The sequence below is a fragment of the Panthera tigris genome, chromosome B3, assembly GCF_018350195.1.
Source record: "Panthera tigris isolate Pti1 chromosome B3, P.tigris_Pti1_mat1.1, whole genome shotgun sequence".
In the NCBI taxonomy this organism is placed as follows: Eukaryota; Metazoa; Chordata; class Mammalia; order Carnivora; family Felidae; genus Panthera; species Panthera tigris.
The window spans coordinates 107,184,801-107,209,718 of NC_056665.1; the positions used below are offsets into that span (position 1 = coordinate 107,184,801).

The window sequence follows — 24,918 nt, forward strand, 5'->3', positions numbered from 1 at the left end:
AGTCTGGGGGCTTTATCAGGCTGGATTGGGTGAGGGCCCTGTGGACCGCGGAGAGCTGGCCATACTGCCAGCAGCGCACCCTGAGAAGAAAGCTCATTACAGCGGACTGCTCTTCTCCATAGCTCCTGGATGTACTTGTAAGCGCCTGTCTTGGCTGACCTTTGAGCTGATGCCTGCCGCCAGACAGAAAGCAAAACTTATGGCCTTGTCTGTTGTCCCAGATCCTTATTTTGCATAAAAATTTAACATAACATTTTGCCTCCCTGAAATATCTAAACTTTTTAAAGTCAATTTTATCAGTGGCTCCGAATGACAGTAACTAGATGGATCGACCTTTTTGGGTCCATTTTAGAAAACAAATGGATTGCCGTTTTTTCCAAAAGTTCTGTCTTGAGTAGAGATAAGTATTCTAAGTAATATTTCAGTAAGCCATTAATCAAAATAGAAAACAATTTGGATGGCTTTTAGTCAGAAGCTTTGCTTGTTGTGAGCCGTGGATGCTGTTCTTAAGGATCTGTCACTCTCGTAAGAAAAATTAATGGGAAAACAATAGAGAACAATGAAGACAATATATAATTGAGTAGTGATTTATTTGCTTCAGAATAAGAATTGCAGGAATTGAGAGAAGAGAAGGAAATTAAACTTGAGCCTTGAAAGGCGGAAAGGACTTGAAACAGAGAAAAGGAAGGGTCTTTTGTGCCTGTGAACTTAATCCTGTTTTTCCCTTTGTCTTTCTAACCCCTGGAGTTACCTTCTTACCATGTTGTACCTTCAGCCTGAGCAAGCACTCCCTGTCACTGTTGTTGGGTGTCTATTCTCATTCCGTACTTCTACTTTGTAGGACAGCAGACCTCACCATCCCACCATGTAGGCTCAGACTTGGGATAGGTCTCTACTGGGAAATTAGCTATAGTAGCCCGATTTAATATTAATAATATAAAGCCAAGCTGCCAATGATTTTTTTTTCATTAATTAGAAATTCATTGAAAATGAATGAAAAACTCATTATATTGTATTTTAGAGCATTGTTATGAGATGTTTTGATTTGCAAGCCAAGTAATAAAAGCTGATGAAATAAATGAGATAGCTCCCATTCCAACCTTGTCGAAGTACTTGGTACACAGGTGTTCAGTACATGGTTGCAGTTGCCACACACACTGTTAGTAAGGGGAAGGTGTGCGGTGCTGAATTTGGGGTAGGGCTGCAGACAGAGACCAGTAGCCACCATGCTGCTCTAGCTCCTATCCTACCCCATCCTCATCTTTGTTTGAAAACGTACCAGAAAAAAAAGATGTGAAATTACTGCTTTTGATTTTTTTTCTTTCCTCTTGGTAAGTTGACCATTATGTACTTGTATTCCATATTGAAAGCTTACCTAGAAATATCAAAAGCAACTTGCTTAGTTTACCCTTTTATTTATTTTTTCTTGGTGAGGGCTTGAGTTCAAAGCAATTCTTTAGTTCACTATTAACTTTATCCTAAAAGTGTACATTGTCCTTAATTTGTTTTATCACTATATAAAATTTTGTTTGAATAGGGTAAAATCCCAAACTAGATAAATACCAAATAGGAATAGTATTTACTTACTGGTCTCCTGCAAAAGACAAATGCTTCCTTTATTCTCCCTTGCCCCTCTGTATGCTGGGTTTCAGCCTGGAGCAAATATTTGCAGAGTAATTGCGTGCCCTGAAACAGCCTCAACAATGGTAATGTCGACATGTCCACAACTGTAGGTCTGGAGCATTATGGCCACAGTCCAGAGTAAAATCCTGAGATATTTGCATTGGTTCTTTCTGAGAGGTGGCATCCCTCTGGATTTCTTTTAATTAAAAAAAAAAAAAAAAAAAGAATTCTTTGTACCAGCTGGAGTTCAATAGCTACGTGCTGTTACTCTTAGCCAGCTTTATCTACATTTACGAAAAGTAATACAAGTCTAAAAGCAGCCAGGAGGATGGTGCTTTGAATCAGGAATCCCTGAACTCCTGCTTTGTATGGGGTCTCTCCTTATTTCTGTCTGTGGCCATTTCCAGAACTGGTATTAATATTTCTCTATCGCTACTGATGCCAGGTCCACAAATAACCATAGTCTTATACCATTGTCACTAAAAGCATCATGTTCCCATTTTGAGTTGTACTTGTTTTAATGCCTTGATGCTATTAGAGTTTTGAAAGTTGACACGAGAGTACTCAGTGTTTAAGGGGGGAGATTCCCCACTAAACAGATATGCGTCACTCCCCTTTCCCTCTCACAGTAGGCAGCCATGTTAAGTGACAACCCATTCTAACTGGCAAAAGATCATAGAAGCAAAGAATCTTCTGTTAGCTATTAGTTGGGATGGAGTTCATTTAATTGAAGTAATGCTGACTTGTTTGAAATCATTTTCTTGTCATGAATTTCATAAGAAATAATCTTGAGTGTGGATTCTATTTATTCTTGCAGGTAATAATTAAAAAATGGTCCATCCCTTGTCCTCTGCCATTAAATTATATAGAACAATCTTTCCAGGTAATAGTTTACATTTTCAGTTTCTTCCTGTTTATTTTAAGTTAAAAAGAAAAAAAAAAAAACAGAGCAAGAATGATTTTTTTCCTAATTAATGAAAAAGTAATGGCTGTATTGCAATTTGGAACTTTGTTTTGAAATGTTTTTATTTGAAAGCCTAGTAATAATAACTACATCATTTTTGTGGATGAATTTGGACTTTTAATGACTGTTGGTTTCTCTTTTTCCCCTGTATCCTCTTAAACAGATTTCAAATGCTACAGATGATTGTAAACCAAAGCTCTTTCATTTCTCCAAAGAGGTGTGTAAGTTATTAACAGATACTTTTGGTTGATTTTTCACATTTCAAGTTTTAAGAGATTTGTGTAACAGGGTCTCTTAGGTCTTTGTACCTGTAGCTAATTAATTTTCATGAAAGTGCTAAGTGTAGGGTTGCCTACCAGAAGAATAATATTATTTAACACAGGGTGGCCCATTATGAAACAGCCACCTTTTTTTTTTTTTTTTTTTTTTCTTTTTTTCTTGGCATGCCTTTAAATGGAGCCTGTTTTAAATGGGCCACTGCCTAAAAGAACAGATTTACCGAATGTCTGGTCTGGCCAATAAGGTCCTCTGTGGATACAGACTTCCTGTTGCCTTCTGGACTTGTAAAGCTAAATAGCCAATTATATCAAAAACTCCTCCCCTGTGAGTAGAACCTTGGTCTGTAGCTAAACAGCCTCATCATTGGACCAGCAGTTGAGTGCTGCCAATATATCTTCGGGCTGAAATTCCAGAGTTGAAATTTATGATGCTTAGATTGGAGACTAGCAGATCAAGTCTCCTTGCTATCTCTAAGAGTCTTAGAATCCTGGAAATATCTGCAAGAGCCCCTGAACATCAGCAGAGGAGACAGGAACTGTGATCTGGAGGTCTCTCCTTTACTGTTCTAGAAGAGCCCAAAGTCCTCCCTGTTGCTGCACGTTTCTTCATCTACATTTTTGTATTCTGTTGAAATCCAAGTCCCAGGTACTAGAATCCCCTCCACTCTTAGACAACTCTTATCAGTGTAGCATGTTGGTGTGCTAACTGCTCCATGCAGAATTTTCTTTTTAATCCCTAGTTTTTCTATGAAAAAATGTCTCTCTGGCTCCACAAAGGAGATTACTACATCCTTTACATGTTAAAGGCCATCTGCCTTAAAGATCCAGGTAGGGTAATTGACAAACCAGGAAATTGAGCAATATATGAAAGAGATTTTGTGAATTAAACTCTCATTCCCCTAATCCAAGCTCAGGAAATGCTACAGCTTTCCTTCCTAGCTCCCTTCAGGTATTTTAGGAGGCATTATATACCAAGATAGTTCTTCAGTCATCTGGAACGCTTGCTGAAGAGCCTAAAGTTAGAAAAATGTTTAAAGTAGAAAAGAGAAAGTAAATTGCCATTAATTTTATAAAGATGGCATTTTCATTTAGATGGTAATTTGTTTGCTTTATAACTTCCTCAGGCTCTTAAGTGTTCTAATTAAAAAAAAAAAAACAATTATGTTTGTATATTCCAATGGATCTTTAAGAATTTGTCAGTCTAGAATATATCATGTTCATTCCCAATGAAAGAGACCCTAGTTAAAATGCAAAGATGGGATTAATATTTTCAGTATTCCATTCGATTCAGTTGGTGGTATGCCAACCGTGGTATAGAAGCCAGCCAAGAATTTTTCTGGCTAGCACAGGCTGTCTAACTATTAAGTGAAACATTTGTTGGTGACCATACTTGTGTCTCTCTTTAAAAAAAAACAAACAAAAACATGAAACATCCTTTTATAAAGAGATGATTCATGAAAGATGAAGTAAATTGAACCAATTTGATTTTTTTTGGAGACCTGAGTTTATTGTCAAATGAAGTAGTGGTTTAAACAGTGGCATTTAATATTTGATCTTTTTAAATTCTTTTTCAGAGTGCTTATGCCATACCTACCATGGCTTTTTCATTTCTCTGCCATACCTCAGTATTGCCCATATACTGTGAACTTCAAAGGTACCATAGAATTCTGGAATCTTTTAAATGTATTAAGTATTTCTTTTTACTTTTTGGACTTTCAGATTGAATGACATTCTCCTTTATGAATCCTTCTCTCTCATCGCTGGATTCTCAGCGTTAGTTTTTTTTTTTTGTTTTTTTTAAGGCTTTATTTTATTTTCTAAAAATTTTTTTAACGTTTATTTATTTTTGAGACAGAGAGAGACAGAGCATGAACGGGGGAGGGTCAGAGAGAGAGGGAGACACAGAAGGCTCCAGGCTCTGAGCTGTCAGCACAGAGCCTGATGCGGGGCTCGAACTCACAGACCTGAGATCATGACCTGAGCCGAAGTCGGACGCTTAACCGACTGAGCCACCCAGGTGCCCCAAGACTTTATTTTATTTTCTTTAAAAGTTTATTTATTTTGAAAAAGAGAGAGAACCAGCAGGGGAGGGGAAGAGAGAGAATCTGAAGCAGGCTCCATGCTGTCTGCATAGAGCCTGATGTAGGGCTTGATCCCATGAACTGCGAGATTATGACCTGAGCTGAGATAAAGAGTCGGCTGCTTCACCAACTGAGTCACCCAGGCACCCCTCTTTTTAAGTAATCTCCACACTCAACGTGGGGCTTGAACTCACAACCCTGAGATCCAGAGTCACATGCAGTACTGACTAAGCTAGTCAGGTGTCTGTTTAAAACAAAACAACAAAGAGTTAGTTTGGTCCTACTGAAGAATGTTTCCTGACTTCAAGCTGTATTACAAAGCTGTAATCATCAAGACAGTATGGCACTGGCACAAGGACAGACACTCAGATCAATGGAACAGAATAGAGAACCCAGAAGTGGACGCACAAATGTATGGCCAACTGATCTTTGACAAAGCAGGAAAGAATATTCAATGGAATAAAGACAGTCTCTTCAGCAAGTGATGCTGGGAAAACTGGACAGCAACATGCAGGAAAATGAACTTGGACCACTTTCTTACACCATACACAATAATAAACCCAAAATGGATGAAAGACCTAAATGTAAGACAGGAAGCCATCAAAATCCTTGAGGAGAAAGCAGGCAAAAGCCTCTTTGACCTCAGCCACAGCAACTTCTTACTCAACATGTCTCCGGAGGCAAGGGAAACACAAGCAAAAATGAACTATTAGGACTTCATCAAAATAAAAAGCTGCACAGTGAAGGAAACAATCAGCAAAACTAAAAGGCAACTGACAGGATGGGAGAAGACATTTGCAAATGACATATCAGATAAACAGTTAGTATCCAAAATCTGTAAAGAACTTATCAAACTCAACACCCAAAAAACAAATAATCCAGTGAAGAAATGGGCAAAAGACATGAATAGACACTTCTCCAAAGAAGACATCCATATGGCCAACCGACACATGAAAAAATGCTCAACATCACTCATCATCAGGGAAATACAAATCAAAACCATATTGAGATACCACCTCACACCTGTCAGAATGGCTAACATTAACAACTCAGGCAACAACAGATGTTGGCGAGGATGTGGAGAAAGAGGATCTCTTTTGCATTGCTGGTAGGAATGCAAGCTGATACAGCCACTCCGGAAGACATTATGGAAGTTCCTCAAAAAATGAAAAATAGAACTACCTTACAACCCAGCAATTGCATTACTAGGTATTTATCCAAGGGATACAGGTATGCTGTTTCGAAGGGGCACATTTCACCCCAATGTTTTTGGTAGCACTATAAACAATAGCCAAAGTATGGAAAGAGCCCAAATGTCCATCGGTGGATGAATGGATAAAGAAGATGTGGTGTGTGTGTATGTATGTATGTGTGTATATATATACATATATATATATATATATATATACACACAATGGAGTATTACTGGGCAATCGAAAAGAATGAAATCTTTCCATTTGCAACTATGTGGATGGAACTGGAGGGTATTATGCTAAGCGAAATTAGTCAGAGAAAGACAAATGTCATATGACTTCACTCATATGAGGACTTTAAGATACAAAACAGATGAACATAAGGGAAGGGAAGCAAAAATTGTATAATAACAGGGAAGGGAACAAAAACATAAGAGACTCTTAAATATGGAGAACAAACAGGGTTACTGGTGGGGATGTGGGAGGGGGGGATGGGATAAATGGGTAAGGGGCATTAAGGAATCTACTCCTGAAATCATTGTTGCACTATATGCTAACTAATTTGGATGTAAATTAAAAAAATAAATTAAAAATTGAAAAAAGGAAAAAAAATGTTTCCTGGGAGCAAAATCTTTGTGCAGTAATTTCAAATCAAAAATTCTAGTATATAGTTATTAATGAAGTAGTTCTTGAACAATTAAGGAATCCTCTTGACTAGCTTGGTTGATACTTGTTTCTTTAGATATAATTCAGATCACACTTTCTACTTTTGCCATTTTTGTCTTTTAGCCCTTCAAAGAAAAGAATGCAAAATGCAACCAATACAGCAATTGCTTTAAGTTTTCTCATTTATTTTATATCTGCACTCTTTGGGTACCTCACGTTTTATGGTAAGTATATTATTTAATTATCAGTGACAAATTGTTCTCTAGTTGATCTCACACCTGAATATAGACTTTGTTTCCGCCTTTTGTTAGTAAGTTAATTTAGGCTGCTAAATTCAGTGTAGTACTGTAGTAGCTTTATGGGCCTTAAAAAATTGATTTTCTTTCTCTTAAAAATATGGATCAAGTTCAAGATTAATAATAACTTCATATAAAAAAAATTTTAACACCTAAGTAAAGCCAAAGGCTTAGGGACATTGCTGTCTTTCTACAAGAAACAAATGTGCAATCATGATTTTATTTTCTAAGAATTCAATATTTTGGAATCTAGTTTGGGAGGTTGGGAGAATCAGTCATCTTATTTGCAAAAGAACAACTTGAGAAAGGGAAGGGTTTTACACTGGACTGTAGTTGTATACTTAGATCTCAGAGATCTTTGCCTTCACACTTAATTTGCACAATTTGGCATTGTACGTTCTATGATACCTTTCCCCCCCTTAAATTTGGTAAAAGGATTCTTTTAAATTCTTAAATTTAAAAAAATTAAGTAAATTTTTATTTATTTTTGAAAAATTGTCTGGTTGGAATGTGTTTTTTTCTGTTCTAAAAAGAACCTAAAGAAAAAGTAAAACTTAAAAGTCCAGAGTAAGAAAAAAAATTGTAGGCTCTTTTGTTTAATCTGCAAACCTATTTAATTTGCAAACAAACCCATTATAACAAATTGCACTCAATTTGTCAATTCTGGAATACACTTTTCAGCTTATGAGTGCTTTTATAACAGCTCTTCAAGTAAATGGCTGTTATTACTCTGGTGATATTTAGCTGTTATGACTGATTTTATGGTTGATAGCCTTGTGCACATGTTTCAGGTTTTAGACATCCATGATTACTTCTAATGGAACTTTGCTTCTCTCCCAGAGTTTTTCCAAGTCTGACAAGTTTTTGGATGTTTACTTGCACAGCTACCTTTACTAAACCAGCTACCTTTCCTAATCCCAGTGGAAAGAGTATGGATTTTGAAATCCAACAAATATGGTACAAATAACTATTCTGCTCTAACTAGCTTGAACAGGACACTCACCTTGTAATCTTTTCATCTTCTAATCTGTAACAGAAAATTGCATAGAGTTTTATTGAGGAGGAAATGAGTTATGTCTAAAATGCCTATTATAGTATCCGGCACATAGCAGTCTTCCACAAAGGAGAGCTACTGCTGATGGTTACTGTTATTATTATTGTCATTATTGTTATAGTCATTTTATAATTTCAGGTGCTCAGTTTTTCAGCACTGTACTTCTCACTATCTTTAATGAAATTTAAGTTAAATATGGTAACTTAATAGTATAATGTGTATGCTCTTGAATTATATGAGAAAATTATAATTGTTCTCTAGTCCCTTTCCTGCTATCTCTATGCTGTTTTAACAGTAAGAAAGGCCATTCATTAAATCTGCTCTTGCATTTTGTACTGATGGAGGATAAAAATGGTAGAGCTCTGTGTACACCATCAGGAAAAGCATCATCTCCAACACGAGTATGACACCCTGCTGGATATACTACAAAGAAAATTAAGGCAGATGGATAAGCTTTTTTGATCATGGCTCATAAAACAAAATTCTTGAACTATATAAGCTCTATCTTTGGTTGTTGGGTTTGTAAGTTTTTGCACAGACTTGAGCCCGGTAAGACTTTTCTAGAATAATAAGATACTGTAGCAAGCTCTCTGTTGAGATTGAGCAAAAACTTAGTATAGCAGATTAGCTGTGTATTTTTCTAAATTAAAATTGTCACTGGCGCAAACACTACTATATTTAGGAATCTTCAACATTGAGAAAGAGTCCAAAAAATAGACCTCCTTTTCCTCCTTATGGATAGCTATCTGGAAGAAGCCTCAAATGGCCTGCCAATCTCCAGGATAGCTGAGGAATAGTTATATAAATTGCCATGAAATTCTGTATTAAATTATCAGAAAGCTTACATTGAAGGGAAAGTGGAAGAAGGATGGATGCTAATACATTTATTGAGCTAACGTTTCCTGTGTAAATGCCAGGTATCTTATATACATTGCTTACCTTAATCCTTACAGCAACTCTACAAGGTATAGGTTCACATAGCTTGAGCAATTTGGCCAGATACTTGCAGCTAATGAATGATGCGTTGGGATTTGAATCCAATTCTGACTGTCTCCAAAGGTAGTGCTTTTATTACTATGTTCCCTCCTCAGGAATTATGCTAGAGAACCCAGATTTCCTTCATCCCAAGTTTTTGTCGATTATCTTTTGGAAGAACCTGGCTCACTTAAGCTCCAGACATATCTATATATCTCTGTCTACTTACCTACCTATCTACTGATCTATTGTTCCATGAACACAGAGGCGAAACATTTTCATTATGTAAATGAAATATTTCCTACACAGGGATTGTCCTTGTTATCAGGTAAAGCTGTTATGTTGTCTCTGACTTAATGCACCGCAAATTCTTCAGACTGTCCACATTTTATCTAATGGAGAAATGCACACCTAAGAAAAATCTTATTGTAGGTAGGTGATAGAAAGAATGATATAAAAGTAATTCCTTCTCCAAAGACCAAAGAAGATTCAGATATTGATTTTTCCGTTCACAATAGCTTTGGGGGGGCTGTTAATCATCACTAAGGAGCATCTTTTTTGGTATATTTCTGTTGAGATATCAGTAGCTCTCATTCTTATGGAGAGAAATTACTGAGCAATTATCAAAAGGGCTAGTCACAAATTAAGGCCTTGAACTCATTTTGTAAATGAGCAGCTGAAGCCCAAAGAAATGAAGTGACCTGTTAACAATATTTGTAGTAGCATGTCTCCTGAATACTAACCTAGTAATCTTTCTGCTACTCTGTGGTAATCTTTCTAAACTTCAGATGGTTTGACAATGTGTATTACACAAGACAGCCTCCTGGCTTAATAGCATATATAACTTGCAGAGGTCCTTACTAAGATTTATAGAGATTTGTCTGAATTCAGAGAAGTGTGTTGTACTCTATCCCTCACATATGTTAAGGCTCAGCTAAGAACACAGAATTGACTGGCTCGGAAGAAATGTTTTCATCCTGGGAAAGGAGAAAGTGGATATGTAACAGATATTTTGAATTTATAATCTAGCTCTTCTGACTTCTGGAGCTGCTTGGGATCCTTTTATCCAGTGCTCCCAAGGCTTAGTTAATATCTAAATTTTGTCAGATTACAGGGACCTATAAGTATGTACCTAGATTAATAATATTGGCTCTTTACAGACGTTACAGCATTATAAGGTGAGGAAGAAAAAGTGTTCCTCTGGGGAGCCAGGCCAATGCCCAAATGTTGCATAATAACCAGACCATTTTAAAAGTCTACAGAATTGTTAAGCAGTGTTAATAGCTCATTTTCATGATTCAAAAAGTAGAAAGAAAATAGTTTGCCATATTTTTTCAAAGACTTGCAAATATCTCAGACTTGGAAATAGAATCCGGCTTTCCTGGCTCTTCTTAATCTCTTACTTAGTCCATTAATCTCCCATTGTGTAAGGTAGTTCTTTGATACGTTAGATAATTGGTTTTTCTCCCTTTTCCATTATCACTAGTCTAGTTCAGATTGTCATTATCTCTCAGTGATTATGACAGTAACCTTCTAACTCTTATTTCAGTTTTGGGTATCTTTTTCTTCCTGCCTAGTTCAGATCCTAGTACCCCAATCTTCATAAGTCATTGCATCTCTGTAGCCCACCAGATTGAGTACAAACCTCCTGAACAGCTCTGTTACTGGGTCTTAAATGCATTTCTGGCCTTATCACCCAATACTCTCTCTGCTCTACAGCACATCCTGTTTCAGCCTCTGTAAGTACTTACTACTACTAGACTGCTCATTTTCTCAGATGCATATTCTCTGTGCTACTTCAGGGCTTCTGCTTATGTTACTTCTTCCTCTGAGAAAGAATCTCTTTCTCCACCCATACATTAACTCATTTATGGCCCTCAGTAACTCCACACATCAAAATATTAGTGTCCCATTTTACAGATGTAAGAACGAAGAGACTCAGAGAAGTTAGGTTGCTAGTAAGTAGAGGAATTTGAACATCAGTCTGTGTGGTCCCAGAATTCAGGACCCTCTACCTTCCTGCTCTTCACTATATCATGATGACTCCCCCCAAGCCTCCCTGTGTTTCCTCCTTCCTCCATATCAAAGTCATAGTTACCTGTCCCTATTCACAATCACTCTTTGTTTAGAACAACTACTGCCACGTACGTGTATATCTGTGTTTATACGCTTTCTATTTTATGTGTATATGTTCATCTCATTGCTCCTTTAAATATTAAGTTCCTTGAAAACAGAGGTGTGTTTGTTTTTTATTTCTTCCAAAGCATCTCTTTGAAAACATATTACTCTCCAGTTTAAAAAGCACCATCTATTTTGGGGCACCCGAGTGGCTCAGTTGGTTAAGCACCCAACTCTTGATCTAAGTTCAGGTCTTGATCTCAGGGTCATGAGTTCAAGCTCCACGTAGGGCTCCACACTGGGCATGAAGCCTACTTAAAAATAAAAGACAGTATTCTATTTTAAGTACAGACTGATCTTTCACTGCAAGGCAGGACATGGAGCGTTCTTGAGAACGCTCAATCTTCGTACCCCTCGTCTGACTAGGGGCGCAGAAGACATTGGGAAAATGGAAGACTCACATGGAGCAAAGCATGGTCAGCATGTACAAATTCCGTCACTGACTACCACTGGCTTGCTGAGTAAGCCATTTCCCTACAACTACATTTTCTTATGAAAGAGGAATTTACAGGTGAAATGTTGATGAAACAGACAACATGTACAGAAGTGTAAGATTCTAGAAAACGTTACGGTATTGAGGAAAGGGTATTGGCTTTGGCACCAAAAAAAAAGTGGGTACTCTTTTAGCTCTTCGAGCTCTGCCCCTTTGTGCTGTGTGATCTTGGGCAAGTCCATTAATATTTTTCAGCCTAGCTACCCTCTTAATTGTTATAAGGGTACACATGATACCCTTTCAATGATACATGTGAAAGCACCTTACAAAACAAACAAATGTTCAAGACCTTTGGATTATGGAAAAGTTCTCAAATTATATGTATATATATAGATATATATAGATATGTATACGTATATATGTATTTTCATGGTCATAATTTTAGAAGTTCTGCTGATTTCTAGTTTAATTAAAAGAAAAGATTGTCACTTTAAAGCAGATATTTAACTAATGTCTCTATGTTTCAAAGGCTAGGGAAAAGGCCAGAGATGGATTTGGTACTCAGAATCCAAAATTTGTTAAGATCCATTTGTGCAAAGAAAAATAGTTTTGCTGTTATTGACATCATAGTAGTTTATAATGTGATCCTTCTTATTTTTTTAATTTACAGACAAAGTGGCATCAGAATTACTGCAAGGTTATAGCAAGTACTTGCCACATGATGTTGTTGTCATGGCTGTGAAGCTATGCATACTATTTGCTGTGCTTTTGACAGTCCCTCTAATCCACTTCCCTGTAAGTACTCTTAAAGGTCTTGTTGCTTAATGTAGCAGCTCCCTGATATGGCAACGCTAATTCTTTGCAGACTGGAATGTTTGAATCACATCTAGTCTTGTATATCTTATTAATTTGTCAGGTAATTGATCAAAGACCTCATACTTGCATATGGCCCCATGAAGGCACAAAAATAACAGTGAACCACTAAGCTAATTTGTGCTTTTTGAGATTTAGTTTAGATTTACGCTCTCCCACAGCATTGTTTCCAATTTAGAGACTATGGTTCTTCTAAAGTTTGGGGTTTCCCCCCCTCCTTTAATTCTGTATTCTGTTTTCAAAAGAATGTGCATGAAGAAGCAAAAGTCAAGTCAGCAAAAATAAGCTCGTTCTGGTTTATTGTAGATTTATTTTCACATAGACATTCTAATTTAATCTTAGTCAAAATATTGTATTTGCTTGAGAATTATAATTAAGGGGCAGAACAGATCTTCATTCTGTATTTAGTTGCCATATGTAAGAATCTTAAGAATTTCTGAGAAAATGGAAACAGAGGCTTGAGGTATGAATGTTTCTGCATGAATGTCTTGAATCCCTCAACAGCAAGTTCCCGAAGAACTGGGCCTTCAAGATTTTTGGCCCACTTCCTGTGTAGACTGCACAGCCAGGAGGGCAGCGGTGGGGGGTAAACATTTGTGGGGTATGACTGCCTGCTGCTCGCCTTGGCAGTGGGAAGTGTCATGAACTAGTTTTCATATTTACATGCTATGAAACAGATAATATAAAATAAAATAGTACATGGTGTTTCTTTCCCATAGCATGATTCTTTTTTCTTTTCAAACCTTTTGTTCTTTGTGAATTTAATGAAAATGATTCTCTGAGATTTCATCACACAGTGTTATTGTTGGTCATTTTGAAAATTATGCAACCTAAAGACATTGAATGTGAACATTTCTTCAAGAATTAAAGCAAAATAATTTTTATTAAGCTCACTCAGAAAGGTGTATTTCTTAGTTGATTTGTCCTAAACACTTTATAATAATCGTTTATACTGTATTTTTTAAAAATCTAAATGGTGTAGGGAGCAAGGATGTCATGCTTACTATACTGTACCTGTGTTTCCCTAAGCAAGTATGTTGGCTTTGCTTAAATCTCTCTGCTTAAATCTGTTTCTTTTTCTGTTATACAGGCAAGAAGAGCTTTAATGATGATGTTTTTCTCCAATTTTCCATTCTCATGGACTCGTCATTCTTTGATCACTCTAGCACTCAATGTTACCATTGTTTTACTTGCAATATATGTTCCTGACATTAGGAATATATTTGGTGTGGTTGGTAAGTTTTCTATTTCAAAAAATCCATGTAACAGAATAGATCAAAATTGTCATCCGGTCCCGCATCTGAATCTGGCAATATCCTCTTTTTTTTTTTTTGCTTCCCCTCCCACTTAAAGGTTCCAGTACATCAACGTGTTTGATTTTTATATTCCCAGGACTATTTTATCTTAAACTTAGCAGAGAGGATTTTCTCTCGTGGAAAAAACTTGGGGTAGGTTACCTTTTATTTCTTTTAATAATTCTATTTTAAGAAATAATTTGTCATTTTGTACTTGAGTAGTTTATCTACATCAAGAAAGTTCATGTATTTTGAACTATAACATACATTATTGAGGAAGGTGGAGGTTTAAAATACTCTAATTGTTCTTTATCTTTTTTTTCCCCACAGGCTTTTGTTTTGCTCATCTTTGGAATTTTGGTTGGGAATTTTAGTTTAGCACTAATCATTTTTAATTGGATTAGTAAATGAAACAAATATTTTCCCACTTCTTACAAAGAATAATTTACCTCTATATGCAAAAAGGAATAATTCTGTAAAGCACCTTTGATGAATCCTTTTTATATGGGTAAACATTTTTATAAACATTATTAACAGAAAAGCAGAACAAAATGGGAATAGGTAGCGGAAAGTGGGTTTATAGCAGTTTTAATTAAAATAAAATTCAAAATGTTCTTTGATATGTTAGGTCAACCTTTGTATTTTTTTAAAAATTAATAGACTTTAGTTTTTAGGGTAGATTTAATGTTTACAGAAACACTGAGCAGAAGGTACAGAGTTCTCATATATCCCCTGATCCCCAACACACCCATAGTTTCCCATATTGTTGAAATCTTGCATTCATGTGGTGCATTTGTTATACTTGATGAGCCAATATTGATACAGTACTTGTAAAACATTTTTTAAGTTTGTTGATTTTGAGAGAGAGTGAGAACATGAGCAAGGGAGGGGCAGAGAGAGAGAGAGAGAGAGAGAGAGAGAGAGAGAGAGAATATCAAGCAGGCTCCGCACTGGCAGCACAAAGCCTGACACGGGGCTGGAACTCACAAACCAGGAGATCATGACCTGAGCCAACATCAAGAGTCAGACACTTAACCGACTGAGCCACCTGGGTACCCCTTGATACAGTATTATTTACTAAAGTACATAGTTTGCCTGAGAGTTCACTGTTGATGCGAGCATTGGCAACCACTGATCTTTTGACTGACTTCATAAAAACTGTGAGCCTTTCCCTGTGAGCATTTTCTAGAATGTCATATAGTTGGAATTATATATTATCTAACCTTTCAGGCTGGCTCTTTCACTTAAACAAAATGCAGTTAAGTTTCCTCCATGCATTTTCATATAGCTCATTTCTTTTTATTATTGAATAATATTCCACTGTATGGATGGGCCAGTTTGTGTTTTCATTCACCTGTTGAAGGACCTCTTCCTGGCTTTCAAAGTTATGAATAAAGTGTGTACAGGTTTTTGTGTGGATATAAGTTTCAGCTTTTTTGGTTAATACCAAAGAGCACAATTGCTGCATCATACGGTAAGAATATGTTTAGTCTTATAAGAAACTGCCAAACTGCCTTCCAAACTAGCTGTAATATATTACATTTCTGACAGCAGTGAATGAGAGTTCCTGTTGTTCCATACCCTCGCCAACATTTGGTGTTGTCAGTGGTTTGGATTTTTGCCATTCTAATGGGTGTGTAGTTATATCTCATTGTTTCAATTTGCATTTCCCTAATGACATATGATGTGGAGCATCTTTTCATATGCTTATTTGCCATCTGTATATTTTCTTGGGTGAGGTTTGGATCTTTTGCCCATTTTTTAAATTGGTTTATTTTCTCACTGTTGGCTTTTAAGCATTCTTTGTATATTTTAGATACCAGTCCTTTATTAGATAATGTGTTTTGCAAAACTTCTCTCCCAATCGGTGACTTGCCTTCTCATTCTCTTAACAGTGTTTATCACAGGCAGAAGTTTTTAGTGTTATTAAATGTACAGAGTCAATCTTTCATTTGTTTTTTAAGAAATCAGTGTAGAATCTTAGCTGTGGGTTAATGTTGTCAACATCAATCACTAATAACAAAACTGTGGGATTATTTCATTTGGTATTTTGCCCTGCCTCCCAATCTTCTCTAAGAAACTTTTGTGATTTTCCTTTGTTCATTATGACATAGAGCTGTGATGATTGACTGTGGATTTGGAAGTTCTCTGAGCTTTCTCTTTTGTCACTTAAACACGTGACTTTCTAGTTGGCAAACACAGACAAATAGTGACGATTTATATCAAGTTTTGTGCAGAGGTTATAAATCATTGTTTCCCATTGATGTGGCTTACTTTTGGTTGGAAAGCAGAAGCTAGATCTCTTCTCCCCATGAGTGCTCTTTGTGAAAGGCACCTTGTTAGCAGCCTACCAAAGCCAGGGTGTATCAGTGAAAATGTAATGCTACCCCTGTGCACATGTAAAGTAGGGGATTGCATGCAAAGCACCAATTTGCATGAATGGAAATACACACTTTTGCAGGTGCCCCTTTGCTTCCTACTTAGGAAATGGGCAGAAAAATTGACAACTGAGCTTCCCTTTTGAGTTAAGATATTTCTTTGGCAACTTTGGATCAGCATAGTATAATGGAAAAAGTCCAAGTTTGAGGGTTAGGAAGACTTAGATTCAAATCTCAGTGAGTTTAGACAAAGTACTTAACCTCTCCAAGCCTCCACTTTCATATAGGTATTAAATGGAGTTAATACCAATTATACAGGGTTGTGTTGAGAGGATTAAATGACCCTGTATAAATTAGGTGCAGACCAAAACAGGCTCTTAGATCAGATATTTATCCCCTTTTCCCCATCCCTTCATCTGGACCAGTAAAATAAGTTTGCTTTCAATCAGAGACAGGGAATTTCTTCGTCTTCCATCTTGTACAACTAATATGTTTAGAATCTTTCTCTAGCCTTCATTCACAGGGGAACTGGCCCCATGTGCACTCTTTTTCATGTTTTGCCACAGTTCTGCCCCAGCTGTGCTCTCCTACTAATGTCTTCCTGAAGCTGGGCACTTAGCATGGTCCCAGGGGCACAGCCAGGCATGGCTTCCCCTGTGGCTTCAGGTCAGCCAGAGCCTATCAATCTGATAAGCTAATTCTTGTACCCTCTTTTTCTGTTTATGAAATTATAGATCCAAACACAAATAGGTGTTCAGCTGCTTACATAAATCTAATTCCAGTAATACCAAAATAACACTAAATCTGCAACAGATGCAAGGATGCCCTGTGGGGCAAATGTTAAATGTGATGACAGCTGGGCATCAGTTAATACATTTGTCACCTGCTCATGGGATAGGATCATGAGAGGTTTGGCAAAGGGACAAGTAACATATTGAACATAAAACTTAGTTAATGTCAAGAGATAATATTTGTGGAAGTGTTTTTCTTCTATTTTACTTCAATATTCTGCCTTATCTGGTTGCCTCTTCGGGATAACAGCTTTCTCTATGAGTGTGGAGGAAGCTAATAAGATGGCAGGTAAGAGCAGTGTCCCCTTCACTAGGATTACCAAAAACCCTTGTTCAAGTACTCCGCAACATTTTTCCTGGGAAATATAGGCCCTCGCATTATGGGCTTAACGTTCATAATTTATTAGGTAAGAACTATTTAAAATAAAACTAAGTAAAGTACAAAATATATACTTTTCTAACACTTGGAGACTTGTTTGCTAAATTAAAAAACGAAGTGCTGAGAATATAAATTACTTTCGTATGTTGAAGGTGAATGTTTAAATTGTACCCTTTTTTTTAACGGAATGTTTACTCATGAGCTTAGCATTTAAATGGTTAAAACAAGCCTTTGAAGTTAACACTCCATTAAGATGAATGGGGGTAATTCACACCTCTGCTGGTGCTGTATTATTTCAGTCTGGCTGCGGAGAAAACAAGACAGGAGTAGGTTGATTTACTGTGTGAAGGCCCTTTAAACACCCAAGGCCTGGAAATCTTTGTGGGTTTTTTTGCCTTTCCATCTAGAAGCAGAATCTGAAATTCAGCACAATCTGGGTATAGACCTGGTCTTGAAAGTACCATACATTCTCTACTGTGGCAATTCCTAACTCGCATTTGATGGGTAGCTTGTTACCAGATCAGCCCAACCTCTCTGGCTTTGTTTGTTCCTTTGTTCCTTCTCCCGTGACACCTTTTAAATTTAAGTTTAGTACCTTGGTAAATTCACCAATGGAAAAGCAGAAGCATACCATCCATTTTCAGGTAAACTTTACACATGCCTTTAAATGGTTATCAGCTAATCACGGGCCTTCTTGTGCTTCTAAAAACATTTTTACCTTTGCAAAATCTCATCTTCTTTATTTGCCTGTATATAAACCTGTAAGACCGTTTTTCTTCTCCCCCGTTTGGGGGGTGATCTCTGATGTGAGCAGAGATTAGCTAGGAAAGATTCATTTCTTTCTCCATGTGACCTTTGGCACCAGTACTCTTCTGTATTTGAAATGTGTACCCCCCCCATCCCCCGCCATTTGTGGAAGTGCTATAGCCATCTGACTCTGAAACATTTTAGAGCCTAGGAATAAGGTTATGTGGGCACAAATGAAATGGCGAGCACTGTATGAGATGTTAATGAATTTGGAAGATCTCTTTTTAAGGTAAACGGATTTTTCTCTTCTCCATTCTTGCCCTGTGTATTTGCCGGATCAGGTTACTAGATACTAGTCTGTGGGTAGCTGGGTGTGGGGTCTCTCGCGCTGACAGTGCCAGTAGAATATATAGAGATGGAAAATAGATGCTAGAAACAAAAGGACTCGAACAGTTAATTTTAACCTGATTTTCTTCTTGGCATGTTGACAGTACTCTCCCTGACTTTATTAGAATTAGCCCTATTGAAAAAAGACTTTGTTTCCTGCTAATTACTTTGCCTAAAACTTAGGTGTCATAATTTTTGGTCTTAGAACTTCTCAGAACCTGATATAGTACTGAAACAATTGTTTTTCTAATTTAAGCACACAATTTGTTCATTTTTCTACATTATCCTCCTATAGTCTTCCCTTAATGAAGAGGGAAAAATAAGAAAACAAAATTTTGGTGAAGGATGAGTAAAGATATTGTGGATATGGCTTCCTCATTACAATCACTCTTCCTGAACAATCTGATCTATGTTTTTACTATCATGATCCACTGTCCTAGTTTGTGAGGCTGTCCATCAAGATGAGCACTTACGAGGAGCAGGAAGACTCATCTTGCCTGGTGGCCAGGGGGACAAGTTTTTTCGCCTGTGGGACAAAGGAAAGGGGCAGAGAGGGAAATTGAGTTGCCAGGGGAAAAAAAGACAAGTGGATGAAAAGGCATTGTCATATGGGATGGTATAAAGAAACAAGACCTCCAGAGAAATGTTTCTCACTGTTTGAATTTGTGTGTGTTTTGTCTTCTACTGATCAGTGGATCAATTTTACAACACAGGCAAAGGGGCTGGCTAATTCACTGAGTAAGTGTTTACTGAGCACATAATACATACTAAGAGTTGCACTAGTCCTAAAGTTGTGAAGTTAAATAAGACCCCTGAATTTCTTGCCTGAAAAAAGCTCAAATAAAACTTGGAATTTTCTGATTGAACCTTTTCAAGATGGCCCTGGTAATGCAACTGCTTAACGCAAAGGAAAACATAGATTAAGTCCTAGCCTCAGCAATTAGACAATAAAATGAAATAAAAGGCATCTAAATTGGCAAAGAAGATGTCAAACTTGCACTTTCCGCAGATGATGTGGTACTCTCTCTACATGGAAAACCGAAAAGACTACCAAACAACTGCTAGAACTAATACATGAATTCAGAACAGTTGCAGGATATAAAATCATTGAACAGAAATCAGTCGCGTTTCTATACAGTAACGAAACAACAGAGATATCAAGGAATCGATCCCATTTAAATTGCACCAAGAACCATAAAATACCTAGGAATAAACCTAACCAAAGAGGTAAAAGATCTGTATGCTGAAAACTATAGAAAGCTAATGAAAGAAATTGAAGAAGACACAAAGAAATGGAAAAACATTCCATGCTTATGGATTGGAAGAACAGATATTATTAAAATGTTGATACTATCCAAAGCAACCTATACAAATGCAATCTCAATAAAAATATTACCAGTATTCTTCACAGAGCTAGAACAAACAATCCTAAAATTTGCATGGAACCACAGAAGACGCCGAATAACCAAAGTAAGGTTGAAAAGAAAACCAAACTGGAGGCATTGCAATCCCAGACTTTAGCCTATACTACAAAGCTGTAGTCATCAAGACAGTATGGTATTGGCACAAAAACAGACACAGAGACCAATGGAATAGAATAGAGAACACAGAAATGGACCTACAAATGTATGGCCAACTGATCTTCGACAAAGCAGTAAAGAGTATCCAATGGAAGAATGACAGTCTCTTTGGCAAGTGGCGCTGGGAGAACTGGACAGCAACATACTGAAGAATGAAATTGGACCACTTTCTTACACCATACACAAAAATAAATTCAAAATGGAGGAAAGACCTAAATGTGAGACAGGAAACCATCAAAATCCTAGAGGACAAAATGGGCAACAACCTCTTTGACCTCAGCCGCAGCAACTTCTTACTTGACACGTCTCCAAAGGCAAGGGAAATAAAAGCAAAAATGAACTGTTGGGATCCCATCAAGATTAAGAGCTTCTGCACAGCAAAGGAAACAATCAACAAAACTAAAAGGCAAACAACAGAATGGGAGAAGATATTTGCAAATGACATAAAGGGTTAGTATCCAAAGTCTTTAGAGAACTTAGCAAACTCAACTCCCAAAAAACAAATAATACAGTGAAGAAATGGGCAGAAGACATGAATAGACACTTCTCTAAAGAAGACATCCATATGGCCAATAGGCACATGAAAAGATGCTCAATGTCACTCCTCATCAGGGAAATACAAATCAAAACCACATTGAGATACCATCTCAGACTGGTCAGAGTGGCTAAAAGTAACAACTCAGGAAACAACAGCTGTTGGTGAGGTTGTGGAGAAAGGGGAACCCTCTTGCACTGTTGGTGGGAATGCAAACTGGTATAGCCACTCTGGAAAACATAGTGGAGGTTCCTCAAAAAAATTAAAAACAGAATTACCCTATGTCCCAACAATAGCACTACTAGAAATTTATCCAAAGGATATAGGAGTGCTGATTCATAGGGGCACATGTACCCAATGTTTATAGCAGTGCTATCAACAATAGTCAAAAAGAGCCCAAATGTCCATCACCTGATGAATGGATAAAGAAGATGTAATGTGTATGTGTACACACACACACACACACACACACACACACACACACAGGAATACTATTCGATGAAAAAGAATGAAATCTTGCCATTTGCAACAACATGGATGGAACTAGAGGGTATTATGCTAAGTGAAATAAGTCAGTCAGAAAGAAAGATATCCTGTGTTTTCACTCGTATGTGGAACTTGAGAAACTTAGCAGAAGACCATAGGGGAAGGGAAGGAAAAATAAGTTACAAACAGAGAAGCAAACCACAAGAGACTCGTAATTACAGAGAACAAATTGAGGGTTGTTGAGGGTGGGGGTAGGGGGTTTGGGAGCAGGGAAGATGGGTGATGGGCATTGAGGAGGGCACTTGTTGGGATGAGCACTGGGTGTTTTAATTGGAGAATCACGGGAATCTACTCCTGAAGCCAAAACTACGCTGTGTACGCTGTATGTTAGCTAACCTGACAATAAATTATTTAAAAAAAAAAGAAAAGGAAAACATAGATCTATATCTATAGTTTCATATATTTATGGAGAGAGAGACTTTTTTTTTTAAAATAAAGATTCTGAAGTCCTATTTACTTGTGTTCAAATCCCAGCTCTACCTCTTTTGTCTAATTTTGGACAAGTTTTCTTTAATCTCTGAAGACTTTCATGTTTGAAGACTATGTTTTCTCACAACCAGGGGAAATACACCTTATTTCCCCAAGTTAGATAACACGATATTTGGGGAAAGTTTGAGTATGCTGTTAAGCACTGAATTGAATATAAATAGTTTTATTACTTGACTGTTCCTCAAATCTCATATCTCTTCTCCCTTCTCTACTTCAGCCATCTAGTCAGCAGCCTGATCAGAAAATAGTGTTCTAGAAATAATCCTGATCAATGTAGTTTATTTTCACTACTGATGTATTCTTCCCTAGAAAAATAAGTTCTAGTTTTGTAATAATGTCAATTCCTCTGATTTTACATCAGCTTTTTCACAATGACTTTACACTTTAGGCTTGTAAAGTACATCATCAGTAAAAGCCCCAGGTCTCTTTTAGGTGAACTGCCAGATTTCTAGGTCTTTTACTATTAATTTTATTTTTTTTAATATGAAGAAATATATGTTATACACACACACTTGTTATCTATTTTTTATCTATCTAAATTTTGTCTTGTTAACTTTAGTACATTCTTCCAGCCGTTGAGATCTTTTTTTAAGTTTTGATTCCAGTGTATCATTGTTCCCTGTTTTTGACATCCTGCATTATCCTGCCATTTCTTTATCCCATTCATAGATAAAGATGTTCTGTAAGACAAAACTAACTACAGAGCCCTGCAGCCCACCACTAGAGGCTTTTCTTCCAAGTTGTTACTAGTCCCCTTCTTGGAAAAAGTTGCCATAGTCCTGTAGTATCCTCTAACATGCATTTCTTCAGTCCTGAAAGTGTCTCCAAGTCAGTAGGTACAACCTAAATTCTCACCTGTTTCCCATGTGTCCAGTTGTCCTGGGACGTTTCTGCTTAGATGCTGCCCAGTTACCTAAAGTTGACATATTCAAATCTATTCCCCTCCACAGTTTTCCCCTGTCAGCGCACCTCATGCTCTAATCTATCCTTCCAATCAGTTTTCTTGCTTTCATTCCTGCAACCTGCAGTCTGTTTTCACACTGCAAAAGTGGTTGTTCAAAAATGTAAATCAGATCACGTCACTACTCTGCTTAATTTCCTCCAAGGGCCTCCCATGTCATTGAGAATGAAATCTGTGCCATGGCCCACATGGCTCTATTTGGTTTGTACCTACGTATTTCTCTGACCTCATCTCCCATCAGTCTTTGACTCTTCTCCGTTGTACAGATTTCCATGCCTTGAACATGTCCCTGCGTGCTTACTGCTTTTCCTAGAGCGAACATCTCTGAAGACTCAGCTCCTCATCACTCAAGCCTCAGCTCAAGTATCACCATCTCAGAGACGTCTCCCCCCACCACTTGATGTACACAAGCAGCCTGATAGCGGTCATGCTTGATAGCTTCAGACCCAGTTGTACAGGCCATCCCTGGAAGTCTTGTTTGTTGTCTGTGTCCACTAGACCACAAGTTTCTGAAGAACTGGGACTGGTCTGTTTTGCTCATCACTAAATCTTCAAGCTCAGTATGGTACCTGGTACTTGGGAGGGACTTAATAAATATCTGTTGAATGAATGCATAAATCTAACAGACTGTGTATATCTTTTCACTCTTTACCCCCGATCTGTCAGCACATCAGTTCTTCCTTGGACCCGTCTCCTAAGTGTGCTTTTATCCTGTCTCCAGCCTCCTGCCAGCTCCTGAATCTTAGCCTTCATCTCTTTGTGCCTGGATTGTGACAGTTATGTTCAACCCATGCTGCTCTTTAAAATCACTTGGGGAGCTTTCAAAATGGCAATGATCAGGCTCCACCCCAAACCAATTAAATCAGAATCTCTGGCAGTGGAGACCTAGGCACAAATATATATTTTTAAAGCTTCCCAGATGATTGCAATGGGCAACCCCTGGATCGCTGCGTTAGCCTTCTGACAGTTGTCTGTCTCTTGGTTTATTTTGTCTCTTTTGTCTGCTGATCTTGGAATCCTGCTTTCATAATATGACTTCCCTGCTCAAGAGCCTACAGTGGCTCCCTGCTGCCCACCACATGAATTCCACATTTCCGTGCATCATCTACTAAACTATTTCATCCTTTTCTCTTGTACCTACATTCTGCAGTATGCTGAAACTGTCTTACTGGCACTCGATTTACCTTTCATTACCCTGCTTCTCCATTTTTACTTCCCATGTCCTCTCCCCACTCCAGCCTCTACGTACACACCTGGACTGTCCTTACTGCTCTCCTCTACCTATCCAAACACTTCCCATTTCTCAAGGCCCAGCTCACGTTCCGCCTTGTAAATACTGCATTCTCTACTCCAACTTGTCTCTTGTTATCTAGATAATTATTCTGGTATGTGTCATTAGTACCATATAATATATTTCCTACTTTTTTATAAATCTCTTTATGTTCTATTTTTTGATTGGTAATATTAAAATTTAATTGGTACAAATTCAAAATTTACAAAATTGCCTCCCTGCAATGTCTGTCCCAAGCATCCAGTTTTCCTCATTGGAAGCAACCACTCTTACGACTTTCTGTATCTTTGCAAATATATGTTAAGCCTAGTTAACTATGTATATAGAACGAACATACACACACACAAATGTTGGCATACTATGCGCAATCCTCTACATCTTGACTTCTTTTTACTTAGATATATTTAAAGATATGTATAAACACATCATTTCAATTGTAAAAAAAAAAAAAAAACACGGAACAGGTAATCTGCCCTCTTAATAAACCTTTAAGTATACAATACTATTGTTAATTATATGTATATTGTTATACATACAGTAGAACTCTAGAACTTTTTCATCTTGCATGACTAAAACTCTATGCCCATTGAACAAAACTCCTCATTTTCCCCTCCCCCCATCCCTGGCTACCATCATTTTACTTTCTGCTTATATCAGTTTGACTGCTTTAGTGGAATCATGCAGTATTTATCCTTTGTGACTGGCTGTTTCACTTAGCATAGTGTCTTTAAGTTTCATGCATGTCGTAGCATATGGCAGGATTTCCTTCTTTATTAGGGCTGCATAATACTGCAATGTATTACCACAATTGTATATGCCACAAGTTCTTTATCCATTCATCCATCTGTGGACACTTAAATTGTTTCTCTCTGTTGGCTATTGTGGATAATGCTGTCATAGACATGCTAGTACAAATATCTCATTC

General features: G+C 37.3%; 1 protein-coding gene across 9 annotated transcripts in view; it reads left to right on the forward strand.

The window, feature by feature from the left end:
* SLC38A6 (solute carrier family 38 member 6) overlaps nt 1–24,918 on the forward strand; it is a 74,314-nt gene that overhangs the window by 46,975 nt on the left and 2,421 nt on the right. For 3 of the 9 annotated variants that reach the window (XM_042989841.1, XM_042989842.1, XM_042989848.1), the window contains exons 9-15: nt 2,441–2,506; nt 2,751–2,804; nt 4,440–4,519; nt 6,929–7,029; nt 12,412–12,536; nt 13,705–13,849; nt 13,968–14,062. In XM_042989841.1, coding sequence (XP_042845775.1) covers nt 2,441–2,506; nt 2,751–2,804; nt 4,440–4,519; nt 6,929–7,029; nt 12,412–12,536; nt 13,705–13,849; nt 13,968–14,062 — 666 coding nt within the window. Of the gene's footprint in view, nt 1–2,440; nt 2,507–2,750; nt 2,805–4,439; nt 4,520–6,928; nt 7,030–12,411; nt 12,537–13,704; nt 13,850–13,967; nt 14,063–14,239; nt 14,778–22,968; nt 24,049–24,918 lie in introns of those variants that run through there. The other 6 variants (XR_006218887.1, XM_042989846.1, XM_042989847.1 and 3 more) reach the window with 6 other exon arrangements.